Genomic DNA, 23,457 nt, shown 5'->3' on the forward strand with positions numbered 1-23,457 from the left:
TTTACCCATGCCATCCATCTGTGAGACTCCATCCAGAGAAAGCTAGCAGTCACACATCAAAATCCACAGTAAATTTCCTAAAAGAAATGGAACAAAAACTGGTATCAAGGCCATACCCTTCACTGATATCCCTACTAAATCTCCCGATGTGTCACCTATGGATTTTTGTACTTTCGAACTTAAAAACTACATTATCCAAACGTTGTCCCAAAACCCTAACATGACTCTGGAAAGCTGTTCGGGAGGAATGGGATAAAATACCTCTTGTGCCACTTCAAAAGGCATTATTATCCTGGAAATTGCGGTGTCCAAAGATAGTTCAGAATAAGGCATGTCAAACAGAACATTTAAAAACAAGAATTTTATGCAATTTAGTTTTGTGAATACAATATACATCGTCTAAAAAATGTATGAACACCTTCTGTATGTACAGAAGTTACAGTGAGAATCTGTGCATAATTCGAATAAAGATTATTTTGGCTTGAATAAAAGAAATTATGACTACCTACGACTCTCCAACCATTATTCAAACTGACCGATTTGAGCTTATTTAAAAAACCCATCATAATGAGTAGGCGTTAGTTAAAGCTAACTTAATCTCTCATTTTCAAATGAATATTGTATCGTTGGAAATCAGTGACGTAAAGCAGGAGTGTAATGTTTTAAAATACATTGCGATTAAAAAATTAAATTCGTAATTTGTTTCTATAAATTAAACTACGCCCTCATTGTTTCAAATTTTTATTGCATACTTGATAACAATATGGTTTCAGACTCCTTATGTAGAGCATGGATTAGCTTACGCTATCGAATTAGTCTACATTAGTCTACATAATGAATTAGCTATGAATGTTAACAGAATTTCAAGAAGTGCCCTACACATTTAGTTAAGAAATTTTCCAAAACATAGATGATAGCTTACCACCCGCGTCCAATATTTTTACTACCTTCTAAATTCCACATGTTTTCTTAAATGTAGTGTTTCCAAAATTTGAACAATTAATTGCATCATTAATGGTTACGAATCATTTATTTCCATCTTTATAACTTAGTCTCATGTCCTGTTGCTGAAGTCTGGCTCCTGCGAAACTTTGATCATAGAGATGACTACCAATTTTCTCCAGTTAGTAGTTTGTAGATGATTGCTAACTATTGGCATTTCTAAATACTATTTGCTATTCACAAAATTCTTAGCTGAAATACTACAGTTTCTTATTACGCTTACCAGTCTGTCTATACCAAAGATTTATAACATATCAGATAGGCTGGACATAATACAAATTAAATTTTGAAATTATTTCAGAAGGCACCTTGTAATAAGCCATTTTCGTTTAAAGGAAGATCCTTATTTGAAATATAATTTCATACGTCAGGATTTCGTATGCGCATTTTGTAAATGTTTGCGAATTGTGTGCGAATTGATTTCAGCCAATTCTCTGCACTGTTCGTAGGAAAAATTATTCAACATAAGACGGATAAATGTTTGAAAGCACTCAAGATCATACCAAGTAAGTCAAGTTTGCATGTTATCTGCTTAGGATATTCTAAAATAAAACAGGTTACTTTAACAAAAACAAATTTATTGAAACTAAAGCGTTAAACTTGGCTGTCATAATTTAGACCGACTAGTATGAAATAATGAAGCCAATTAATGAAAGATTATTGAAGCAGGTCTTCCAGAAAGCTACAATATACGTTAATACGAAATATCTGGTAGTCTTCAAGGATTCGGCATTATTCTGGCACAGGAAATTGAGGCGGCACAGCAAGCTTTCTTACCATAGGACTGACAATCTTCCCAATCTTTGTGCATCGGTATACATATGCTAAATTTTCGAAAGCATCTAGGTTACATCTAGTTTCTTCTGGACAGTCACAGCTGTAAAGATAAGTTTATATTAAAGCAAGGAAAATATTCAAACATGTATATTAATTAGAAAAACCATATTTTTATCAGAAAAGCAACATTTGTTACGAAATTTCAGTTACTTTCTGAACCCAGCTGGTTCGCTGTTTCTTCTTACACCAACCTCTAAGCAATACTGCTTAAGAAAACATGCAGTTTAGTTTTGATGTTCAAAATATTTGTCTCGGTCGATCTTTTGTACATAGTTTTGCCATTTAAAATGAATAAACTGAAAAATCATCTTAATCGATAAAAAGTTTACTTTTTCATAAAAATTTAGAGAACTTTCATAGCATTATACTTTCGACATTAAACGACATTCGAAGCGATGTAAAATGCAAATATTTAGATTACCAAGAAAGGCCCCAGATTAAATTTTTAATGCAATTTCTTAAAACTTTTAGAGAAGTGCGAGCCAAGCAGCATTTAAAAAGGCAAAAGTTATACGTCCAAAATATTTAGAAGTCATTTTATGTTCAAAACTGACACCAACTTTTCGGAATGCTAAAAACAAAGTTATTTCGTGGTTCTTTCGAAACTGCAGTTCGTTAAGTTTCTTTCATGTGAAATCATTTAGAATTTTACATATTTCTTGTATGATAAGGGTATGAGAATACATTAAGTTTATTATACCATTGGAGCATGTGATCTAAAAAATAGGGTGAAGAGTTTACAATCATGAAGAAGCTTCTTAAATATTTTAAATCGTACTTTTAAACTTTACTTTTTAATTTAATTTTAAAGTAGATAGCGGGGAAAGAAAATGACAGGAGCTGTTGCAGTGTTTCTCCACCTAATAAATATGTTTTCAAGTTTAAAACTTATAACGTTGCGCGCCTCTAACTAGCACGCAACCAAGAGGTGACTGTGAAAGCTTGTATAAACCACAGAGTCTTATAAAGGGTTTAAGTCCCTTTTTATTCAACGTACTAATTTACAATTGCGTTCTCTTGACGCTTACAAACGGTGCCAACTCGGCAGTCAAAATAAAAATAAAAACCTGAAAAGAAATTAAAGACAATATTCTAACTACGAGGCTCTCTCAAATAACTAACTCACCGCGTTTTACAATACGGCTGCTAATTCAGCAGACTTGAAGCTCACTGGAACAATTGCAACTACTTCCCGCCAAGCACATAGGCCGCAACGCGGGGTTTTTCAAATCTCTATAACTACCTCCGCGCTCGCTAAGTAAGAATAACTCTCTGTCACCGAACTTGTTTCCTTCTATTTAAATCATACTACTTCCGCTGATAATTTGAATGCTTGCGCGTTCTACTCAAATTTACATATTCTCGCATTGGCAGTTCCAGGGGAAAGTAAGGATTGACAGGAAAGATAGTTTAAACTTAAAATAAATGTTAGTTAAAATAAATATAAACCCTACATTTGCCGCTGCCAGAATTTGGAAAACTTGGAAGCAGGTCCTACAAACGACCTGTTGTAAGTTTATCTAATTCTGGACTAACTGGCGAAAGCCTCGTTTACACAAAAATAATCTTATGTAACAATTAAAATTCTGTTACTCTTTACAAAGGTTTCTTCTTACAGCAACTTTTCCTGGACTTCATCAATCAATCTTGGTCTTTCCTTCCAGCATCTGGAAGGAATAAGTATCAGTATCTTTCTACATACATTATAATTTACACTTTCTTGACACAATAAATTTTTGTTTTTAACGTTTCGTTTTTCTTAGTTATTGCTTACTTCACATTCATTCAATTTTTCAAGCATTAATTTAACTTTACCCTGGCTCTCCACTGTGTGTGGTGTCAAACGGGAATATTCGTGTTTTAGTCTTACAACACTTCCCCTAACCACCATGATTTGTTAGAATTCAACAACCAAATAGACACACCTTACTCGACATTCTACAACTCAATGAGCTACTTTAATATTCTTAAAAATTCAAATGTAGGTGGAGAACCCTACAAAACACATTCATTCTAACTTCCCCCTCATTCATCTTTTAAACATGCAGGCTTTCGCTCTAAAGCATGACTTTACAGTTTAATACTTAAATTTTGACTTCATTGCTTTTAAGCATTCACTTTTAGCATCTAAAATTTTATGCTTCTAGACTAAATTCTACTTTTACATAACATGCAAGTATTTACATACATTTACAAAAGTTTAATACATATGCTTTTTACAATTTACCATAAAATGAATAAGAGAAAATAAATTTTTACTTTACTCATCCTTCGCCAAGCTGGCGGCACTGAAACTAAAATTCTTATTAGTACATACAAGAATACGAAGTTATTTTTATCTCCGGCCAAATTTTGGCTTTAACATAACAGAATTAGTCTTTCGACCAACAGAAAATGCTTGTTTTCAGCTTTTATACTTAAAGAAAATAATACTTTTGCCTTAGCTAAATAAAGTAAAACAAAACTAAGTCTCAACCGAGACATATTGACTTTCGTCAAAACATAGAACTTCGTACTTATGCATAACATTTCGGAACAAAAGAGAAAAATATTTATAGAAGGTTTTAACTTATCTTTGAGTTTTCGATGCTTGAAATTCCGTCATCCGTTTTTGACAAAATTGATCCCAAGTTAGAGGTGTCATGGATGTCAATCTTCTCCTTGTTGATCTCCAATTGTCGTCCCCGTTGATCTTTCTTTTGCGTCCTCTACATGCTGGCCTCTTGACGGAGTAATCGTCTGGTTGTTGGCTTTTGCGTTTCTGCCTGGGACGGCTGGTCTTGACGTCCTCCGGTCTGGAGTCCTTGAATTTCTTCTGTTCCTCGTACTTCTGTGCTTCCTGTTGGCGTTTCAGTTTCCGGAACGGCGGCCTTGCTGGCACCTGACTCTGTGGCCGTGTGCGCGTTCTTCTTGATGTGTAATTCCTCCTGCCATCCTTTGTAGGTGGTGTTTTTCTTTTTACCACGGTTTCTTTACCCGGTTCATCTGTACTTTTGTTTTTCTTAAACGCCGGAGTTTGATAATCATTTTTTCTTTTTGATACCGACGTCCGGGTTGTAGAAGTGCTAGGTCTCTCTTCAGTTCTCCGTTTCTTGGGTGGTGGAATAGTTGTTGCAGTCTCTGGCCCTTCTATTTCGTTTAGACTTGAGTCCTGCAAGAAACTTTTAAGGATTTCAAAATCATTGGGATTATAGTATTTTTTCACCTGGTCGGGACTTGCTTTACAGATTTCCCCTCTCTCGTTTTTAAGATATAAAACTACTCCTTTGATTTCCTGAATTACATAGGGGCCTTCAAACTTTGGAGCTAGCTTTGCCATAAAATTGTCTGGGGCACTTGATAAAGAAAATTTCCGTTTCAATACTTTATCACCAACTTTAAAATCTGCTTCACGGCGTTTTTTATCGTAATAAATTTTCTGCCTATTTCTTGCCGTATCCGAGGTTTTAAGCGCCTGATCAATTAGTTTTTGCACGTCCTTTTGTTTGAATTCCTGCTCTCTTTGTTGCACAAAGAATAATTTATCTAAAGGCGTAATTAACTTTCTGCCTAAAAATAATTCTGCTGGAGTTTTTCCCGTAGTATCATGATGTGCCGTTCTTAAAGCATAAGCTAATTCATTTATGTAGCCATCCCAGCGCTTGTGATGTGTGCTAACGTAACTGCGAATTATTTTTACAATGTTTTTATTAACTCTTTCTGCTATGTTAGCCTGTGGTCTATACGGAACCATTTTGATATGGCGTATATCAAGTCCATTGCATATGTTTTCAAATATTTGACTAATGAATTGTTTTCCGTTATCGCTAATGACTTTTATCGGTGCACCGTATTTTAAAATGTATCTGTGTAAGAATGCATCTGCGACTGTTTTGGCTGACGCGCGTTTAAGTGGAACAATTTCTATCCATTTTGAAAAATGATCTACTATTACTAAAAGAAAACGATTTTTATTTAACTCGCTCTGGGGGAAGGGACCAAGGAGATCTATGCCTAAAATTTCATTCGGAAATGTAGCGCGAATGCTATTTAAGTACCCGGCCGGGCTGTAATTAATATCATTTATTAACTGACATTGATTGCAGGACCTGACATACGCCGTTACTATTTTGTATAATTGCGGGAAATATACCGCCTCGCGTACCCTTTTTAAAGTCTTTCTGACCCCGAGGTGGCCCGCTGTTTTTTTTTCGTGCAACTCTCTCAAAATGCTTAATCGAAGCGAGGCTGGGATGACTGGCTTATACTCAAGATTTTCGTTCGTTGTTTTCGTATAGAATAATAAATTATCTATTATTTCATAGTTTTTTGCTCTATTTCTTATCGCATCGATATCTGCATGCTCAAAGCCTTCGGGGTCTTTCAAATAAGCATAGATATTTCCAAATTCAGGATCAGCTTTCAGTTCAGTAATAACCGTATCTCTAGAATCTAAAATTTTTGAAGTCAACACAGCGCATTTAAGTTCATTACCTTCCTCGTCCAGTTTTATACGAGAAAGTGCGTCAGCTACATTGTTTTCCTTACCCGGTTTATATTTTATTGTGATATTATATTCTTGGAGTTTTAAAGCTCATCTTATTAACCTGGGCGTTAGGTTTTTTCCCGAGTAAAGTCTACCAACAGCCGCATGATCCGAAAAGACAGTTACTGGCGATTTGCCGAAATAAACTCGAAATTTGTGTACAGCCATTAATACGGCTAATGTTTCTCTTTCTGTAGCTGTATAATTCCTTTGTGTTTGATTCAATGTTTTACTAAAAAATGCCAGCGGATGGTTATTTTGCATAAGAACCGCACCCACCGCATAGTCTGATGCATCTGCCGCAATTTCCAGGTTTTCGTCCCCCTCAGGGAATTTTAAAACAGGGGCATTAATAAGCGCTTCTTTTAATCTTTCAAAAGCCGTGTTAGCTTCCGCTGTCCACGTAAATTTACTCTTTTTTCTTTTGATTACTAGGAGAGGTTCAACACTATTAGCGAAATCTTTTATGAAAGATCGATAGTAAGAACATAGTCCAAGGAAAGACGAAAGTTTCTTGGCGGTGTTGGGCGGTGGGAAATTCTTAATAGCTTTTATTTTTGAATCTTGCGTTTCTATACCCTTTTGCGAAATTTTATAACCGAGATATTTAAGTTCTTTAGTTGCGAACTTGCATTTTGAGGCGTTAATTGTAAGACCGGCCTCTTTTAATAATTTAAAAACTTGTTCGAGATCACTAATGTGTTGTTCCAACGTACTACTCGTTATAATTATATCATCTAGATAAATTAAAGTTGATTTTCCTAGGACAGGCTTTAGAACAATGTCCATAGCTCTCTGGAATGTTGACGGGGCCCCACACAACCCAAAAGGCATGCGTAAAAATGCATAAGTGCCCGATTTTGTTATAAACGCGGTTTTATGTATATCTTCGGGTCTCATAGCTATTTTATAGTAGCCAGACGTTAAGTCCAAAGTAGACATATATCTCGTCGATTTGATCTGTCTAATGATTTCGTCTATAACCGGCAAAGGGTAAACTGGGAATTTAGTTATGCTATTTAGTTTTCTATAATCGATAGCAAACCTCCAAGCCCTTTTATCCGAAGGAGGAAACTCGTTCTTTTTCCTACATAGTACGACTGGACTCGCGTATTCACTATTTATGGGCGTTATTATTTTATTCTTTAACATCTCCTGAATATGTTCTTCGATGATTATGTCTTTTTGTTTGTCATAGCGGTAAGGTTTAGTCCTACAAGGTTTTTCGGCATTTAATTGAATCTTGTGAGTTACAATCTGACAGTTTCCCGGCTTTTCTGAAAACAAATGAGAAAAATTACTCACCACTTGCTGTATTGCTTTACTTTCCTGGTCATTCAAATGGCTAAGGTCCAATTCAGGTGTCTCCACCGGTTCCACTACCCTCTGGTCCATCTCCAGCACCACGGAACTATCTTGAAAATTTAATTTGGCCCTCGCGGCCCTTAAAAAGTCCATACCTAAAATAAGAGAGTGTTGGAGGTGTTTCACCACAAAAATTAATACTTTGAGATTTTCCTCTTTTACCTGTACGTTTAATGCTACTTTCCCGATGCAGTGACATGTTTTTCCTTGCGCCGCTATAATTTCCGTATTTCTGGTTTTAAAGAGTCGTATCCTATAAAAATTCTTTTTGAAGAACTTTTCACTCATGAAATTGCCTTCTGCCCCTGTATCGATGAGGGCTTCTACTGGTACATCGCCAACCAGGACTTGTATAATTGGTAGCTGTGAGTTTTTTACGATGACTGTATTTAGATGTCTATTTGAGGGTTTTTCTAAAACTTCCGGGGTCTGGACCCTCCCTTTCACAGGCCCCTCTAGTCGTTTAAAGCTTTCCTTTCAATCTGTGTCTTCTGGGTACGCGGATGCTTATTTTCAAATTTTCTTTTTGGGCCTTGCCCTTCAAGTTTCGATGCGTTAGCTTGATATTTCTTTCCCCCATATGAGCGATTTCCATTTCTTGTTTCCTCCTTCCTTCTGGTACGTTGAGAATATGTTTCCCCTCTCGCTCTTTCCGCGATTCTGCGATTTTGAAACTTCACCGCCAATTCGAAAAGTTCCTGCAATGTGGTTGGGTTTCTAATTTCAAAGTAGTCTTGAACAGCGGGTAACAATCTTGGTAATATTATTTCAATTATCTCCGCATCGGGTTTCTTGCCGTACAGCATATCCGTTAGCTTGATTTTTCGTAAAATAAAGTCCGTCAATTGTGCTGTATCCCGTTGATAGAAACTATATAGCTCGGCTTCCAGCCGTGCGCGATCTTTCACTATGGGGAAGGCCTTTACTAACGATTTTTTGAAATTTTCAAAAGTATACGTCGGGCTTCCAAATTCACCTAGAAGAAATTTGCCTATATTTTTCCACCATAGCGCGGCCTGTCCTCTTAGTGCTGATGTGGCGATAGCAACTTTTTGTCTTTCGGGCACAGGATAGAGCTGAAAGTGGTTTTCTATACCTTCTAAAAATACGGACACCGAATTTTTTCCGTCGAAATAGACGTTTGGCTTGATTGATGCTCTCAAAGTCTGGACCAGGTATCCAAATCCTTCTAACTGCGTTGTCATTTCTTGGTGTTGTCCAGCGGCTTCCATCCAGTTTTCGGCCATTTCAGTTCGATAAGTGTTCGGGCGCCAATATAACGTTGCGCGCCTCTAACTAGCACACAACCAAGAGGTGACTGTGAAAGCTTGTATAAACCACAGAGTCTTATAAAGGGTTTAAGTCCCTTTTTATTCAACGTACTAATTTACAATTGCGTTCTCTTGACGCTTACAAACGGTGCCAACTCGGCAGTCAAAATAAAAATAAAAACCTGAAAAGAAAGACAATATTCTAACTACGAGCCTCTCTCAAATAACTAACTCACCGCGTTTTACAATACGGCTGCTAATTCAGCAGACTTGAAGCTCACTGGAACAATTGCAACTACTTCCCGCCAAGCACATAGGCCGCAACGCGGGGTTTTTCAAATCTCTATAACTACCTCCGCGCTCGCTAAGTAAGAATAACTCTCTCTCACCGAACTTGTTTCCTTCTATTTAAATCATACTACTTCCGCTGATAATTTGAATGCTTGCGCGTTCTACTCAAATTTACATATTCTGGCATTGGCAGTTCCAGGGGAAAGTAAGGATTGACAGGAAAGATAGTTTAAACTTAAAATAAATGTTAGTTAAAATAAATATAAACCCTACAAACTGAACGAACAAAAGTGTTGTATCATAAATTATAATACGACGTTTAGCTTAAGAGAGCTTCTCCTGATGCATGCGCCGTTCGCGTTTATCCGCGTGATGATGATGACGTAACTGTTTTTTACGTATGTATGTATATGTATATCATTCTTACTTTTTCGCCCTTTTTTCTCTGCTGTATGCAACTATGTTTAAGTTAATCTCTGTCATTAAAAATGTTCATTGATATTACAATCTATTTAGGCTCATTTATTTCTTCAATGGTTATGGGCCCAGGAACGTTTCAACTGTGCCTAATTAGCAAAATACTTATTTTAAAATGAACATTTTGAAGTTTTCGAGCATTGAACTCTTAAGCCTAATTCAGTGCAAGAACTGTTACGTCTAATCAACGGTAAGAACTGATCAGCGTTCAGTTAAGCCTATTTTTATAGCGCTCGATCTTTTTTGGGGGGGGGGCTGTGAGAGACTATTACATTATGTCGCATTTGACTACTATAGAAAAGCTCGGAAAAGATAATTTTGACAGTTGGAAATTACAAATAGAAGCAGTATTGATTAAAAACGACCATTGGGATTATGCAACCGAAGACGAAAAGAAATGGCTTCAAGCTGATCAAAAAGTTCGCGCGGATATAATTCTTGCTATTAATCCTAATGAACTGTGTCATATAAAGCATTGTGTGACATCAAATGCTGTGTGGAATAAACTCAAAGCCGTATATGAATCGAAAGGACCTGCGAAGAAGGCTACATTATTAAAACAGCTTTTATTTAGAAAAATGGCGGAAAGCGAAACGATGTCTGAACATTTGAATAATTTCTTCGAACTAGTTGATAAGCTTAAACAAATGGAAATTGACATAGCTGATGATTTATTATCGATTCTGCTCTATAGTATTCCATAAAATTTTGAAAATTTTAGATGCGCCATCGAATCAAGAGATCAGTTACCTAGTCCCGAATCTTTGAAAATCAAAATGTTAGAAGAATGGGAAGCAAGAAAAGGGAAAACGTCTCAAGATTCACAGAACGCATACTATACTGATTATAAAAGACGAAATCAAGAACAGAAGAAAAATGAAAGGTAAATTCAAACAAAAATTTTCCTGCTGAAAGAAATTTTCAAAATTTGAAGTGTAATTACTGTTCGAAAATTGGGCACAAGGCATCTGAATGCAGAAAAAAAATAGCCGATAGAAAATATGCGCAATCAAATAAGGGAAATCAAGGTTCTATGATGGCTTCTAATTATGAAGAGCAGATTAGTTTAGCAGTAAACAATGCTTATCAGAAGACCTCCTCATGGTGCTTAGATAGTGGCTGTACATCTCACATGTGCAATGACAGAAGGTTATTTTCAGAATTTCACCCTCGAACGAATTCAGCCATAAAGTTAGCAGTTGATAAAACAGCAAAAATTACAGGAATTGGAACTGTCCTTATAACAGTACCTAACGGAAATAAGACAAACTTACGCTCAAAAATGTGTTATGTGTTCCGGAATTAAAATGCAATTTGCTGTCAACATCTAAAGCTACTGCAAATAATCGTTCAGTGATTTTAACAGAACGACATGCTAGAAATAATAGAACCAAATGGATCTATACTAGTGAGGGCTATTCGTCAAGGTGATCTTTATTATATACATTCAAGCACTGAAACAGCTGCAATAGCACAGGTAAGTGATTTTGTAAAGTGGCATCTTAAATTAGGTCATTTAAATGAGTCTGATTTGAAAAGACTTAAGTCTGATAACACGGTTAGAAATTTAAATTTTAATAACACTTAATCTCTAAAAGACTGCAAAGTCTGTATCCGAGGTAAACAAACTGTGCAACCTTTTCAAAAAGAATCAAAATTTCAAAGTGATGAAATACTGAACTTGATTCACTCAGATTTGTGTGGATCTATGAGAGTCCCATCCCATGCTGGTTCGCGTTATTTTGTTACTTTCATAGACGACAAATCGCGTTATGTCGAAGTTAGTTTTCTTAAAACTAAAGATGAAGTGAAAAATGCATTCATTAAATACAAAGCTGCGGTCGAAAATCGTCTAGGAAAGAAAATAAAAATCCTTCGGACTGATAACGGTCTCGAATATCGCGGAGAAGAATTTAATAAATATATTCAAGAATACGGGATTAAACGAGAATTCTCTGCACCAATGACTCCTCAACAGAATTCGAGAGCTGAACGCATGAACCGCACTTTAACTGAAATGGCCAGATGTTTGTTACTACAAAGTGATCTTTCCCAATCCTTTTGGGCTGAAGCCTTGAACTGTGCTGTTTATATTCGTAATCGTTGCCCGAATCGAAGCCTGGGAGTAAACAAAACACCTTATGAGTTATTTTTTGGCATCAAGCCAACTGTATCTCACTTCAAAGTATTCGAACAGAAATGTTTTGTACTTAATAAAAGGTCTAAAGGGAAATTCGATCCTCGATCAGAAGAACATATATTTGTAGGATACTTAAATGAATCGAAAGTATACAGGCTGTGGAATAAAAATTCCAGAAAAATCGTCATAAGCCGAGATGTTAGATTCATTGATGAATTTGAAAACTCTACTAATTATGATAAAGATTTAGAAGTTTTATTTTTCGAAAATATTCCTGATAAAAAGAAGGAAGAACCTCTGAATGTAAAGCAAATATCGGCTGATGAAATAACAGAAGACCCCTCAAATATGGCAGAATCATCTGATAATGAAGATTCTGATTCCGAAGCACTACCTAAAATGCAGATTAAAAGGGGACCCAGGTCGTCCAAAGAAAGTCAAGACTGGGAAGCCAGGAAGACCAAAAAAGGAGTACCACAATATAAACATAGAAAAGGAAGATGCACAAATTGCTGAAGATACAAATCCGACATTAGAAGAAGAATTAAATGGAAGTTATGCTGAAGAATGGTATAAGGCTATGCAAAGTGAGTATGAAACACTTGTTAAAAATGGTGCATGGAAATTAGTAAAGCGACCACACAACAAAAAGGTAATAGGATGTCGCTGGGTTCTTAGAACGAAATAGAATGCAGATGGAACAGTTCAAAAGAGAAAAGCTCGATTGGTTGCTAGAGGATTTGCACAGGAACCTGGAATTGATTTTAACGAAACCTTTGCTCCAGTAGCCAGAGCAAGTTCTATAAGAACTGTGATTGCATACAGTGCTGAACAAGACCTTATGTTATATTAACTAGATTTTGTTATGGCTTATGTTAACGGAGATTTAAAAGAAGAAATTTTCATGGAACAAGCTAAAGGTTTTGAAGATCAAAATAATCCTGATTATGTTTATGCTTTGCAAAAGTCTCTTTATGGTTTGAAACAAAGTGGACGACAGTGGTATGAAAAATTAGACAAAAAAACTCAAAAACTTTGGATTACAACCATTACAATCGGATAAGTGTGTATACAGGATGAAACATTTCGAGGTGAGTTAATTCTAATCTTATATGTTGACGACTTAATAATAGCAACTAATAGCTGTGATTTATATGCTGAACTTAAAGGTTATCTTTCTAAAGAATTTCATGTTGAAGATTTAGGCAAACTTCATTATTGTCTTGGAATAGAATTTAATCAAGATGTAAATAATAATTCTATTAGTTTATCTCAGCAGAAATATGTTGATAATATTCTACGAAGGTTTAATATGCAAGATGCAAAACCAGTAGCAACTCCTTTAGATCCTAGTGTAAAATTAAGTAAAGAAATGTGTCCTTCTGAAACTGAAAAGGAAGAAATGAACAATGTACCTTATCGCCGTCTAATTGGTTCGCTTATGTATCTTTGTGTTTACTAGGCCGGATATTACATATGCCGAGTCACCTGAGCCAATTTAATAACAATGCTGGAAAATTACACTGGTTGGCTGCAAAGCGCGTTCTTCGATACTTAAAAGGAACTAAAAATATTGTTTAAAATTTCGAAAGACTGGAAAAGCACTTATTGGATATACCGATGCCGACTGGGCGTCTGATATTAATACTAGAAAATCGTATACAGGTTACCTATTCAAGTTTGCTGGAAATCCAATAACATGGGAATCACGAAAGCAACAAACTGTTGCATTATCAAGTACTGAAGCAGAGTACATCAGTCTTTCAGAAAGTGCCAAAGAAGCAGTTTATTTACGTCGTTTCCTTAAAGAATTAAATTTTACTGCTGATTATCCAACCATTATATATTGTGATAATCAAGGTGCACAGAAGCTTATGAAAAATGCTGTTTATCACTCACGCACTAAACACATAGATATTAGACATCATTTCATTCGTGAAATTTATGAAAGAAATGAAATAGACGTTAAATATGTGCCAACAGAGAAAATGCCTGCTGATGTACTGACAAAAACATTGACTGCTTCGAAACATTCTAAGTGCTGTAAGTTAATTGGAATGACTGTAAATGATTAATGTTTATTTTTTTTCCACCGCCAAACGTCGAAAGGGGAATTGTTGTATCATAAATTATAATACGACGTTTAGCTTAAGAGAGCTTCTCCTGACGCATGCGCCGTTCGCGTTTATCCGCGTGATGATGGTGACGTAACTGTTTATTACGTATGTATGTATGTATATATATATATCATTCTTCCTTTTTCGCCCTTTTTTCTCTGCTGTATGCAACTATGTTTAAGTTAATCTCTGTCATTAAAAATGTTCATTAATATTACAATCTATTTAGGCTCATTTATTTCTTCAAAAAGCAATAAAATATCACGTAATTTGCATACTGCCAAATGTGTAATAAAACAAGAGATGATGATTCTATTAAGTTGACGCTATTATACGATCTATTTTGCATGACATCTTAAAATTCAAGCGTAAATTTCAAATCCTTTAAAACTATTACTGTCGATTAAGGGAAAATTATAAAGTATACTTAAAACAGCCTGGGAAAGTTCATACAGTAGTATATTAAGGCAAATTGTATAAAGGCTTCTCTAAGGTAGACATAGAAAACATTCTTGTTGTAGTCATACAAGAGGAGCAATCACGAAATCTTAACACAGTTCGTTTGCGAACAAATGAATTGAAGTCGATTAGTTCTCGGATGTTTTACCTCCTTTTTCTAGTAGTAGGTGGTTTCGGAGTACTGTATTTTGAGAATAGGTTAGGTTTGGTTTATACGATTACGGCAAAGCCTCGAAGGCTATCTGCTTAAGGAGAGAAAGGGTTACCTGAGAGAAAGGGTTACCTGCGGAGAACTTTCTAATGGAAACTGGCTCGTATAGACGTTACACATGGGGGAAAATCACGAAAACAAACATTATTACCATTTAATTCTTCTTCTAATGTCGGATTTGTATTAGCTAGCCCGTTCGCGGGATTTGAACCTTGGACCGAAATACCAGTATTCAGCGACTTCGCTGGTGGGCCTTTTGCGAATAAAAATATGAAAGACTAAAATAAAGAGTCCTACCGCTAAACATTCTGATAAATGATTTTACCAACAGATCAGGAATTTCGACCGTCTTATTTGGTGGTACACCTATAACGCTTTGGAAAAATATTTTATTGTACACCTCTACGTTAGAGCATGTCCTTCGAAAATAATCGAAAGACAGTTTTTGGTGGACGGTAAAAAATTGAAGCACGCAGTGTTTATGTGAAACTATTCATCCAACACATTTGCCCCTTTTCACAGCAACTATATACGTATGGTTGACAAGATTAAAAAATTTGAGAAGACTGCTTTAGAATATCAATACTTATAAATAAGGAGAACACCCTAGAGTTTCCAATTCATGTGATTTATTGCAGAAATACGTAATAAAATTGTATAAGAAATGTATATAAATGAGTAGGTAACTTCATTTATGATAACGGCAAATACACCACTTTAAAAGAAAATCGCACTAAATAGAAAAATTACCAATTTTCTTTCAGTTGTAATAGAAGAAAGACTCAAATGTTTTTTGCTGATGTAGCATTACAAGCCAAATTCAGAGCCGAAGCAGATTTTGCATTGTTTGATATAGTACTTCGATATTTGAAGCAAAATTTGTCAAATATTAAAATCGCTTCCAATGTTAAATAAACAGCTACGGTAATAAAATTTGAAGAAAAGTAAGTATTTAAGTTTCCTAAAATTTTCGTTTTTATATTGTATGCATTTTCCCGAATACCCTCATTAGAACTGATCTACTTCCCACTAAATTGAAAAGGTATTTAAAAGGCCTTTCATTATTATAGTACGATAGGAAAGAAACACCAGCAGAAATTTTAAGACAGAAACTTAAGCTTTTTCTTTCGGTATTTATTTATGCAAATTTTGATTTAAACTAATTTTTTGACATCGTTGATTAATTTTTTGGAGGGGAAGGTACATTAAAGGTAAAGTGTCCCGAATCGATCCCTCTCTAAATCAGCCACGAATTCAATTATTTAGCTCAGGAGTAGTCAGCTTTTTATGCCTACCTCCCATTTTGCAGACAACAAAATTTTCTTATCGCACACCGGTTTCCGGTTAACTAAATTTAGCTTAAATACAAAGTAATTTTTTGAGTAGAGGCATAGCAAAAATACTTAAATTTATTCACTAATTTATATTTTGTTTATATTTACAGGAGACAAACTTTGTCTCATGTAGCTAGCCGGGACATCGGTTCCAGTGAAGCTGTTTCGGCTAGGAACCCTCAGTGGTAAAAAAATGAGAAATTTGTTTCTTGTGAAAACTTCTCCTAGCCTCACGCTTTATTAGGATGTGATAATTTATACTATGCGCGCTATATAGTCGCAGAACAACACCTAAGAAACGTTGCAAAGCCTTATAAATATATAAAAGTAAGAGTTGCACGCGGGAGAACAGACTCATTAGCAAAAGTCTACCGCTCACCATTAAAGCTTAAATTCCCCATTATAATAATTAATATAATAATAATTAAAAGAATGGGTTGTTGAGGTCCAGATTGACTATTCCGGATTTATCTTAACCTAGCTTCTTTGGAAATAGTCTACTGAAGAAACAGAAGGGGGGGGAGCTATTTCGTTGCCTTTCAATTCTAGCATCTAGTTTAAGTAATTAATGGTACTTCATGTATCCTTAAGACTTAAAACCTAATAGTAATATAGAAAAGTGAATGTTTATGTTCTGCATAGCGTGCTTAAATAGGAAATTTTTGGTGTGAAAGCAGCATAGCATATGGAAATGCAGACTTACTCGCCCTTAACGAAAATTTCCTCAACCGGTGGAGGTGATAAAATTATATAGCCACAAGGTAAGCCTTCAGAGCAAGTACCAGTTGTTCCCGGCATCTGAAAAGGGAACAGAAATGTTAGTTCATAAATATAAAAGATTAACTTACATATGATTACTCTGCATAGTTTTCAATTCGATTCGATTACGGCAAAGCACTCAAGAGATATTTGCTTAACGGGAGGGATGGTCTTCATAAAAAAAACTACGTGAACTACTTCATAGCTACCTTACACACAGGTAAGGTACGAAAACGTCTTTGCAAGCTGCCCGTTCGCCTAAATGCGAACTCGGGAGGAACTACCAGTGGTCAGAGACATCACCGCTGTTGAAATTAGACTATTTCAAAGTAGATATTTCAACTGCTATGCAATTTAAATTCTTTGTTGATTAACATCTTATTTATCGTGAGCTAAATTTCCTCAAGCGTAAAGAAGGTTAAATTTGTTACAGACCTAGTTCCGGTTTATCGAAAGTTTGAAAACTAAGAAGTACAAGACAGGGAATTTTATTAACAGGAATAGAATTATAATGATAGAAAAAAATTATCCATTTATATAGCTAGTTGCCTTACGATGGCAAATGAATTGAAATGGTTCTTGTGAAGTTTAGTTTTGAATTATTTGATAAAGTTAAAGCAGAAACCTTATCTGGAACTGAAAAAAATGTTAGGTATCGAGGAAAACTGACCAGCAAATGTTTTACGAAGAAAAAAAAATTCCTCAAGCAGCTAGCAATTACGACGCGAACGAAAATAGAGATTAATTTAAGAACATGTCTGCAATTAATCACCCCCACTTCCACTCACAGAATTTCTGTTAGATATTTCCTAAAAGAAGCCTCATTTTCTCTCTTGAAAGAAACAGATTCAACATTTTGTACTTTTCAGTCAAAACCAAGATTTATGGAAGTTACTTACCGTTAATTATAAGTACTATAAAGACAGTTAAATGTACCCAAAAGCTGAAAGCATTCGGATTCATGTAGGATATGGTTTTAACGGTACTATTCGGTTTCGAGGGCCGTAAAAAAATTGCACTGAAAATGTACGCGCAAAAGCGCCAAATCTAGCGTACGCACTGATTTCAGATTGCGTAAGTTTAGATAGTTCTATATTTCTTAAGACGCCATTGAAATACTAGTTTAAATTTTAAATCCTGCTTTGATTTTATTTTTTTTTTTTTTTTTTTTTTTTTTTTTTTTATTCTATGGATTTAACAATTTGGGAATTGCCCATGACGAAAACTCGGCAACAGAATTTTGGGTAAAGTGCAGAATCACTCACTGCTTGACGCGTTTTTAAGAATTGCATATACTCGGTATCCATGTGCACATCGACCTATTTTCACTTAAAAAAGTAGAAGAAAATTGACAAAAATCCAATTGTTTTTACCCTTGTAAAAAGCGGCAAATAAGTGAGCGACTCTGCACTTTACAGAGAATATTTTCAAAGAAAAGGCATCATTCATTATAGAAAATTACGTCTGAACAACCAACGAGATGAAATTATGCTTTAGCGACAAGTCGGTAGCGAAATAGCGATGCAGGCATCCATTCAGGTATGTTTAGCAATTTTTATATAAATTATAACAATGATCTGAAATAGTTATTTACTCTTATGCTTCCATTCAGTCATGTTGAGCCTTTTTCATATAAATTATAATATGAAAGTATTATATGAAATTAACCTTTCATCTAAATTAAAACATCAATCTTAGATAGTTGTTTACTATTATACTTCCTTTCTTGCCGCAATTTTTAGGGTTGCCGCAATTATTTTTGGCAGCATTGGCATCAACAATAGTTTTCGATTTCGAGAGCCGTAAAAAATCGCCATAGCACCATTTTAAGTTAGTGATCTTAGCAGAAAAATGTTAATATCAATGGAGATAGTTTTACTATAATAACATAAATGAAATTTCAGTTTCTGGAGCTTTAATTGTTTAATTAAGACGTTATTCGTATGAACTAAATAGGATTAAGATGAGTAACCAGCTATATCACTTATTTCATTACAAACCTATGAAACAGCTCAGTGTTACGGTAAAGTCGCTGAACACTGGTAGTTCGGTCCGAGGTTCGATTCCCGCGAATAGGTTGGCTGCATGGGCGTTTTCGTGGTTTTCCTCAAGTGTAATGTGTATACGAACAAGTTTGCCTTAGAAAGTCCTCCACAGAGGTATCCCTGCCTTCCGTGTCGTGTGAAGGGTGGAGCACGTAAATACCAATAAACCTATTAAACAAATTTTAGTCTTACTAATGAAATTTAGGCGAGTTTTTGGTAAGATAATCGCAACGTTTCTTATTAGCCAATTGTATCAGCATACCACTTGCTTTATTTGGTGTATTTAGAGAGGGTATCTTGAAGTATAAAAGATCCCTTTTCGCATTCAAGTCAGCTACCTTAGAATACATATAAAGCCAAACATTAATTCGAGAAAAGGAAATTAAACCGCTTTCCTTAATTTATTCGTAATCTGAAAAACCAGAATGGTTTAAAAAGAAACTTTATATCATACTACAGGGAATGATAAATATTCTCAAATTAAAATAAAGACATTAAAATTATTAGAAAAATAATCGCATTTTTACTTACAGATCACGAAATAAAGAATTAAACATACTACGTACACTAGCCATAATTTTGTTGGTCTATGAAGCAATAATTAGGCTACCATGATTCAAGAATAGTAACTGGTTTAGTTTAATTACGGAAGGTATGCCTTTGTGGAGGAGTTTCCAAGAAACATTTGCTCGTATTTACGCTAACCATGGGAAAACCATGAAAACGCCTATGCAGCCAGGCCGTTCGCTTGGAAATAAACCCATGTCGAACTACCAGTGTTTAGAGACTTTTCCACTAGGCCACTGGTGGGCAGAAAAGGGATCGAGTTAAAAGAGATAGTATGCTTTAATTGCTTACGTTAAAGAATAACTATTCCTGTATATAAAGATAAACGGAAAGTATGGCATTTTAATGTTCGTTTAAATCTCTCGCTGCGGTAAAACAAGCCGTCATTACGGAATTTGACTACTCTGTATGTTAACATAACATAGCACGTAGAACATAAATATACTTCACTCATGTTAAGAACTCTTTCGTGTGCATTATGCTAATACATGGTATCCAATTCGTTACTGGAACTGTTGTTATACAGTGCAATATATTTGAGATGCAGCTGCGCTGGTCAGTGGCAAGCTTTTAACGGATGCCTAATATAACGGGTTTTAGCCGTTGAAACGTTTGATATAACAGGCAAGGGACATTCCGCATAAAGGCTGGAATACCGTTATTAGAGAATTTATATTTCCATATTCTAGTATTTCTCTAGATGCTGTTTATCAGAATTGAGTTAGCACACTGAATCAATTCTTAGGAGATCCTTTTCGCTCAAGAAGTTAAAACTTCTTCCTTCTATAAACTACTTTAGAATTTGGTGCTTTGTGTTTTATAAGATCGGAACTATTAACTGTAGACTTATATCGGACGTATTTTTAAAGAAAATATTTTTTGCAAGATTTAAAATTTAAACTAGGAATTCAACCTTCTCGTTGAAAATAAAAGTAGACTTCAAGTTTTCGCTACGTTACTAAAACGAAGAGTTTCAAAATAAAACGAAATTTACCTAGTTACAGTATTCTTACTATAAATATATCAATTTTAAGGAATGCGTTAATTAAAATGTTCCATCCGGATGGTAATAGTGAGCGTTTACTAGTTCTTTTATTAGATAACTTTCATAGTTGTACTCAACTTTTTCTGTGTACGTCCGATAGCAAAAAAAGTCCTTGCTCTTACTGCACTATTTCGAAACATTTACGTTACATAGGCTCTTGGACGATTTTGCTTTTCTATAGGAAACGTCGTGTGTTGAAAACAATTTAAATGTAGCTACTATATTTTTGGAAGTATAAATTATAGTCTGCCATTTAATAATTTTGTTTTCATGCAAAATGGCGTTTTAAAGAAGTCATTGATGGAAAACTATGTTCATGCTCTTTCTGAAGAGCGTAATTCGCATATAGTTATTAAAAAAAGCGGAGAAAGCTAGGGTTTTTCTGATATCTAAAACTACAACAAATAGTATTGTCAACAAGAAAAGAAATAACCATCAAAGTTTGGCTTCATGTGGAAAAATTATTCCAAATACGGTATCCAAAAGGGGGAAAATGTTTCGAATGTTGCAAAGATAAAAATTTTAATATTAAAAGAAAATCTGCTAAGTGAAGTAGCAATTGCAAAATCCTTAAAATTCTCAGTGTGAACTCTAAACTAAGTGATTAATGCTGATTTGAATCTTAAAAGGGCGAAAACACATAACATACATAGTAGTCTTTCTCCACGATATATTGCCGAACGCGCTGCAGAATTCTTTACGAGAAACATTTATCGGGACAAAAGTGAAAAAATGTTAACACAATAGATGAATCTATTTAAATCAATCTACTTAAATGAATGTAATAAAAAAGAGATCTATTTATCACCAAAGAGGAGAAAAAGATTAAAAACATGCTTCAAAGAATTTAAAGAAAGTTTTTCCGAAGGGATTTATGATTTCAGCTTGTTTTTCACGTAACGGCAAATTAAAAGTAAAAATAGTGGGGATTATGTCAAGATTAACTCTACATATTAGGAACACATTTTATACCCAATTTTTAAATGCTAAATACCTTCTTTTTTCCACAGTGCGATCAGTCAGTAGAACTGCATCAAGACAAAGCAAGTAGCCACACATCAAAATCAATTATTACTTTTTTGAAGAAAATCGAACAAGAAACGGGTATCAAGGCCCTACCATTCACTAATACTCTTACCAATTCTTGATTGTTAATAAATCTTACTAAATTTTTACCCATAGAATTTTGCGCGTTTAGACGTTAAAAAAGCGTTTGTTCAAACGTCGACCTACAACCCTTCTTGGACTTAGGAAAGCTGGGTAAAATCCTAGTATACGGTGCAGCCTTGCCGCGATTTTGAAAATTATCGCCAACACCCAAAATGATCCAAAGAACGCCTATATATATATACTATACACTATATACTATGTGTGTATATATACATAATATACTCTATAGAGTTTATACTATGTATAACCATATATATTCTTTGAATGACCTGTTTACTACTTATTGTACATGTCGCGTTTTTACTGCTCATCATAAAGTCGCCAAAAGTAACCAAATCCCGTGTGCACCGGATTCTAGAATTAAACCGGAAAGCTGTTCAAGAGGAATGGGATAAAATGCCTCATCCGATACTACAAAAAGCTTTATTGTCTTGGAAATTACGGTGTGGATAATTACGGCGAAGAATAAGGGTTATTAAATAGAACACTTAAAAACACAAAACTTTTATGTAATGTATTTCTATAAATACAACGAAATTCGTCTAAAAAAAATGGGAGAACGATCTCTGTATTTTCTAAAGAAAGAATCTATATTACATGGATATAAAAATTTATTAATATTATATTTTCTTTTACTTCTGAATAGTCTACACAGAACATAAGGTATAAGAGCTCGAGAAAATTTAAATGAAAGATAAATAAAAGAACTTGTTTACAAGTAATGCGACATAATTTAATAATATACTGACCTTATAATAACTACGGACGAACTCGTCGACTTTAACTGTATAAGATTCCTTATGATCAGGAAATCTTTCCAAGGACTTACGAGTGTAAGGTTCTCCCAAAACGGGAACGCAAAAAATTGCAGCTAAAATTACAACTTCGACTAACTTCATTATAGGCAAATTAAAAGGATTAACTTCAATAACCCACAAGAGTGCGCAAAACTGTTTTATCGCAGCAAGCGGGGTGAATTTTATACTCCAGTTTACTCGCAAATGGAATGCGCAGATAAAACAAATTTTGAGTCATACGACACTTTCCGATTACATGCGTAAAATATTCTTCGATACCTAATTATTCCGATGAGTTTAACATGAAAATTGAGCCTACATTAAAAAAAAAACAGGTTAGTTTCATATTTATAGGAAATAGAAAATTCTGAAAATAATTAGTACTTTTAATCAATGTAAAAATTTCACAAAATTTATTGTGCTAATTTAATTTTTAATATATATAATTACACCATATGACTTCCTTGTATGGAATATTAAATTACACGCATTTTTTTCTGCATTTCATTTAAACTTGCTTCCTCGAATTTCGTTAGAGACAGATTTCTCATTCAATTGATTCAGTTTTCCCTTCGTGGAAAGGAAAAAATACATAAAAGCTCAAAATATCTTCATTAAAAATTGAAAGGTTTAAAAAAAACATAAAACACCAAATACAGTTAAAACAATTAAAAAACAATTTTTACAATTTAAATTACAATTTCTACGCAAAAACAAGCAATTCGGCCAGCGGGCAAGAAGGCAGACTTTTGGGTACAGATGTCCGGCAAAAATATCGTTACATTGCATTCGATAGTGGTCAAAATGGATATTTTCGTTGAAATATGATACCCGGAATTTTTCCCGATTACAATAGTTCTTTTATTTAAAAAGTCCCGATTACAATAGTAGGAAGTAATAACTGATTTGTGTAATTAAATAACGGGAAGTTATATGTGAAATATAAAGCTAAATGTTTTGAATCTTTTAATTTCAGATTTAACTTCGTTGGATAAGATATAAAAAAAAATTTCTTATATGTAATGCATGGTACTTACTCTGAACA

At 34.7% G+C, this 23,457-nt stretch overlaps 1 protein-coding gene across 1 annotated transcript; it reads right to left on the reverse strand.

Annotated features, from left to right (window-relative positions):
• Window positions 1-1,563: 1,563 nt before the first annotated feature.
• Window positions 1,564-22,573, reverse strand: LOC146998792 (uncharacterized). The gene is made up of 3 exons (XM_085811617.1): window positions 22,365-22,573; window positions 16,733-16,827; window positions 1,564-1,879 (listed from the first exon to the last, which is right to left on the reverse strand). The coding sequence occupies exons 1-3, from the start codon at window positions 22,512-22,514 to the stop codon at window positions 1,735-1,737; spliced, it is 390 nt and encodes a 129-aa protein (XP_085667743.1). The 5' UTR covers window positions 22,515-22,573; the 3' UTR covers window positions 1,564-1,734.
• Window positions 22,574-23,457: the final 884 nt, after the last annotated feature.

Source organism: Stegodyphus dumicola, chromosome 2, assembly GCF_044657685.1.
Source record: "Stegodyphus dumicola isolate Sdum_Otavi_A_Nest chromosome 2, ASM4465768v1".
NCBI classification, from domain to species: Eukaryota; Metazoa; Arthropoda; class Arachnida; order Araneae; family Eresidae; genus Stegodyphus; species Stegodyphus dumicola.

Bases quoted from the DNA above. Each gene is read 5' to 3' on its own strand.
- LOC146998792 (XM_085811617.1), bottom strand. From the start codon at position 22,514: ATGAAGTTAGTCGAAGTTGTAATTTTAGCTGCAATTTTTTGCGTTCCC. The intron at 16,828-22,364 runs GTCAGTATATTA...TTCCCTTTTCAG, and splicing joins TCGTCCGTAGTTATTATAAG to ATGCCGGGAACAACTGGTAC. The intron at 1,880-16,732 runs GTAAGTCTGCAT...TTATCTTTACAG, and splicing joins GAAATTTTCGTTAAGGGCGA to CTGTGACTGTCCAGAAGAAA.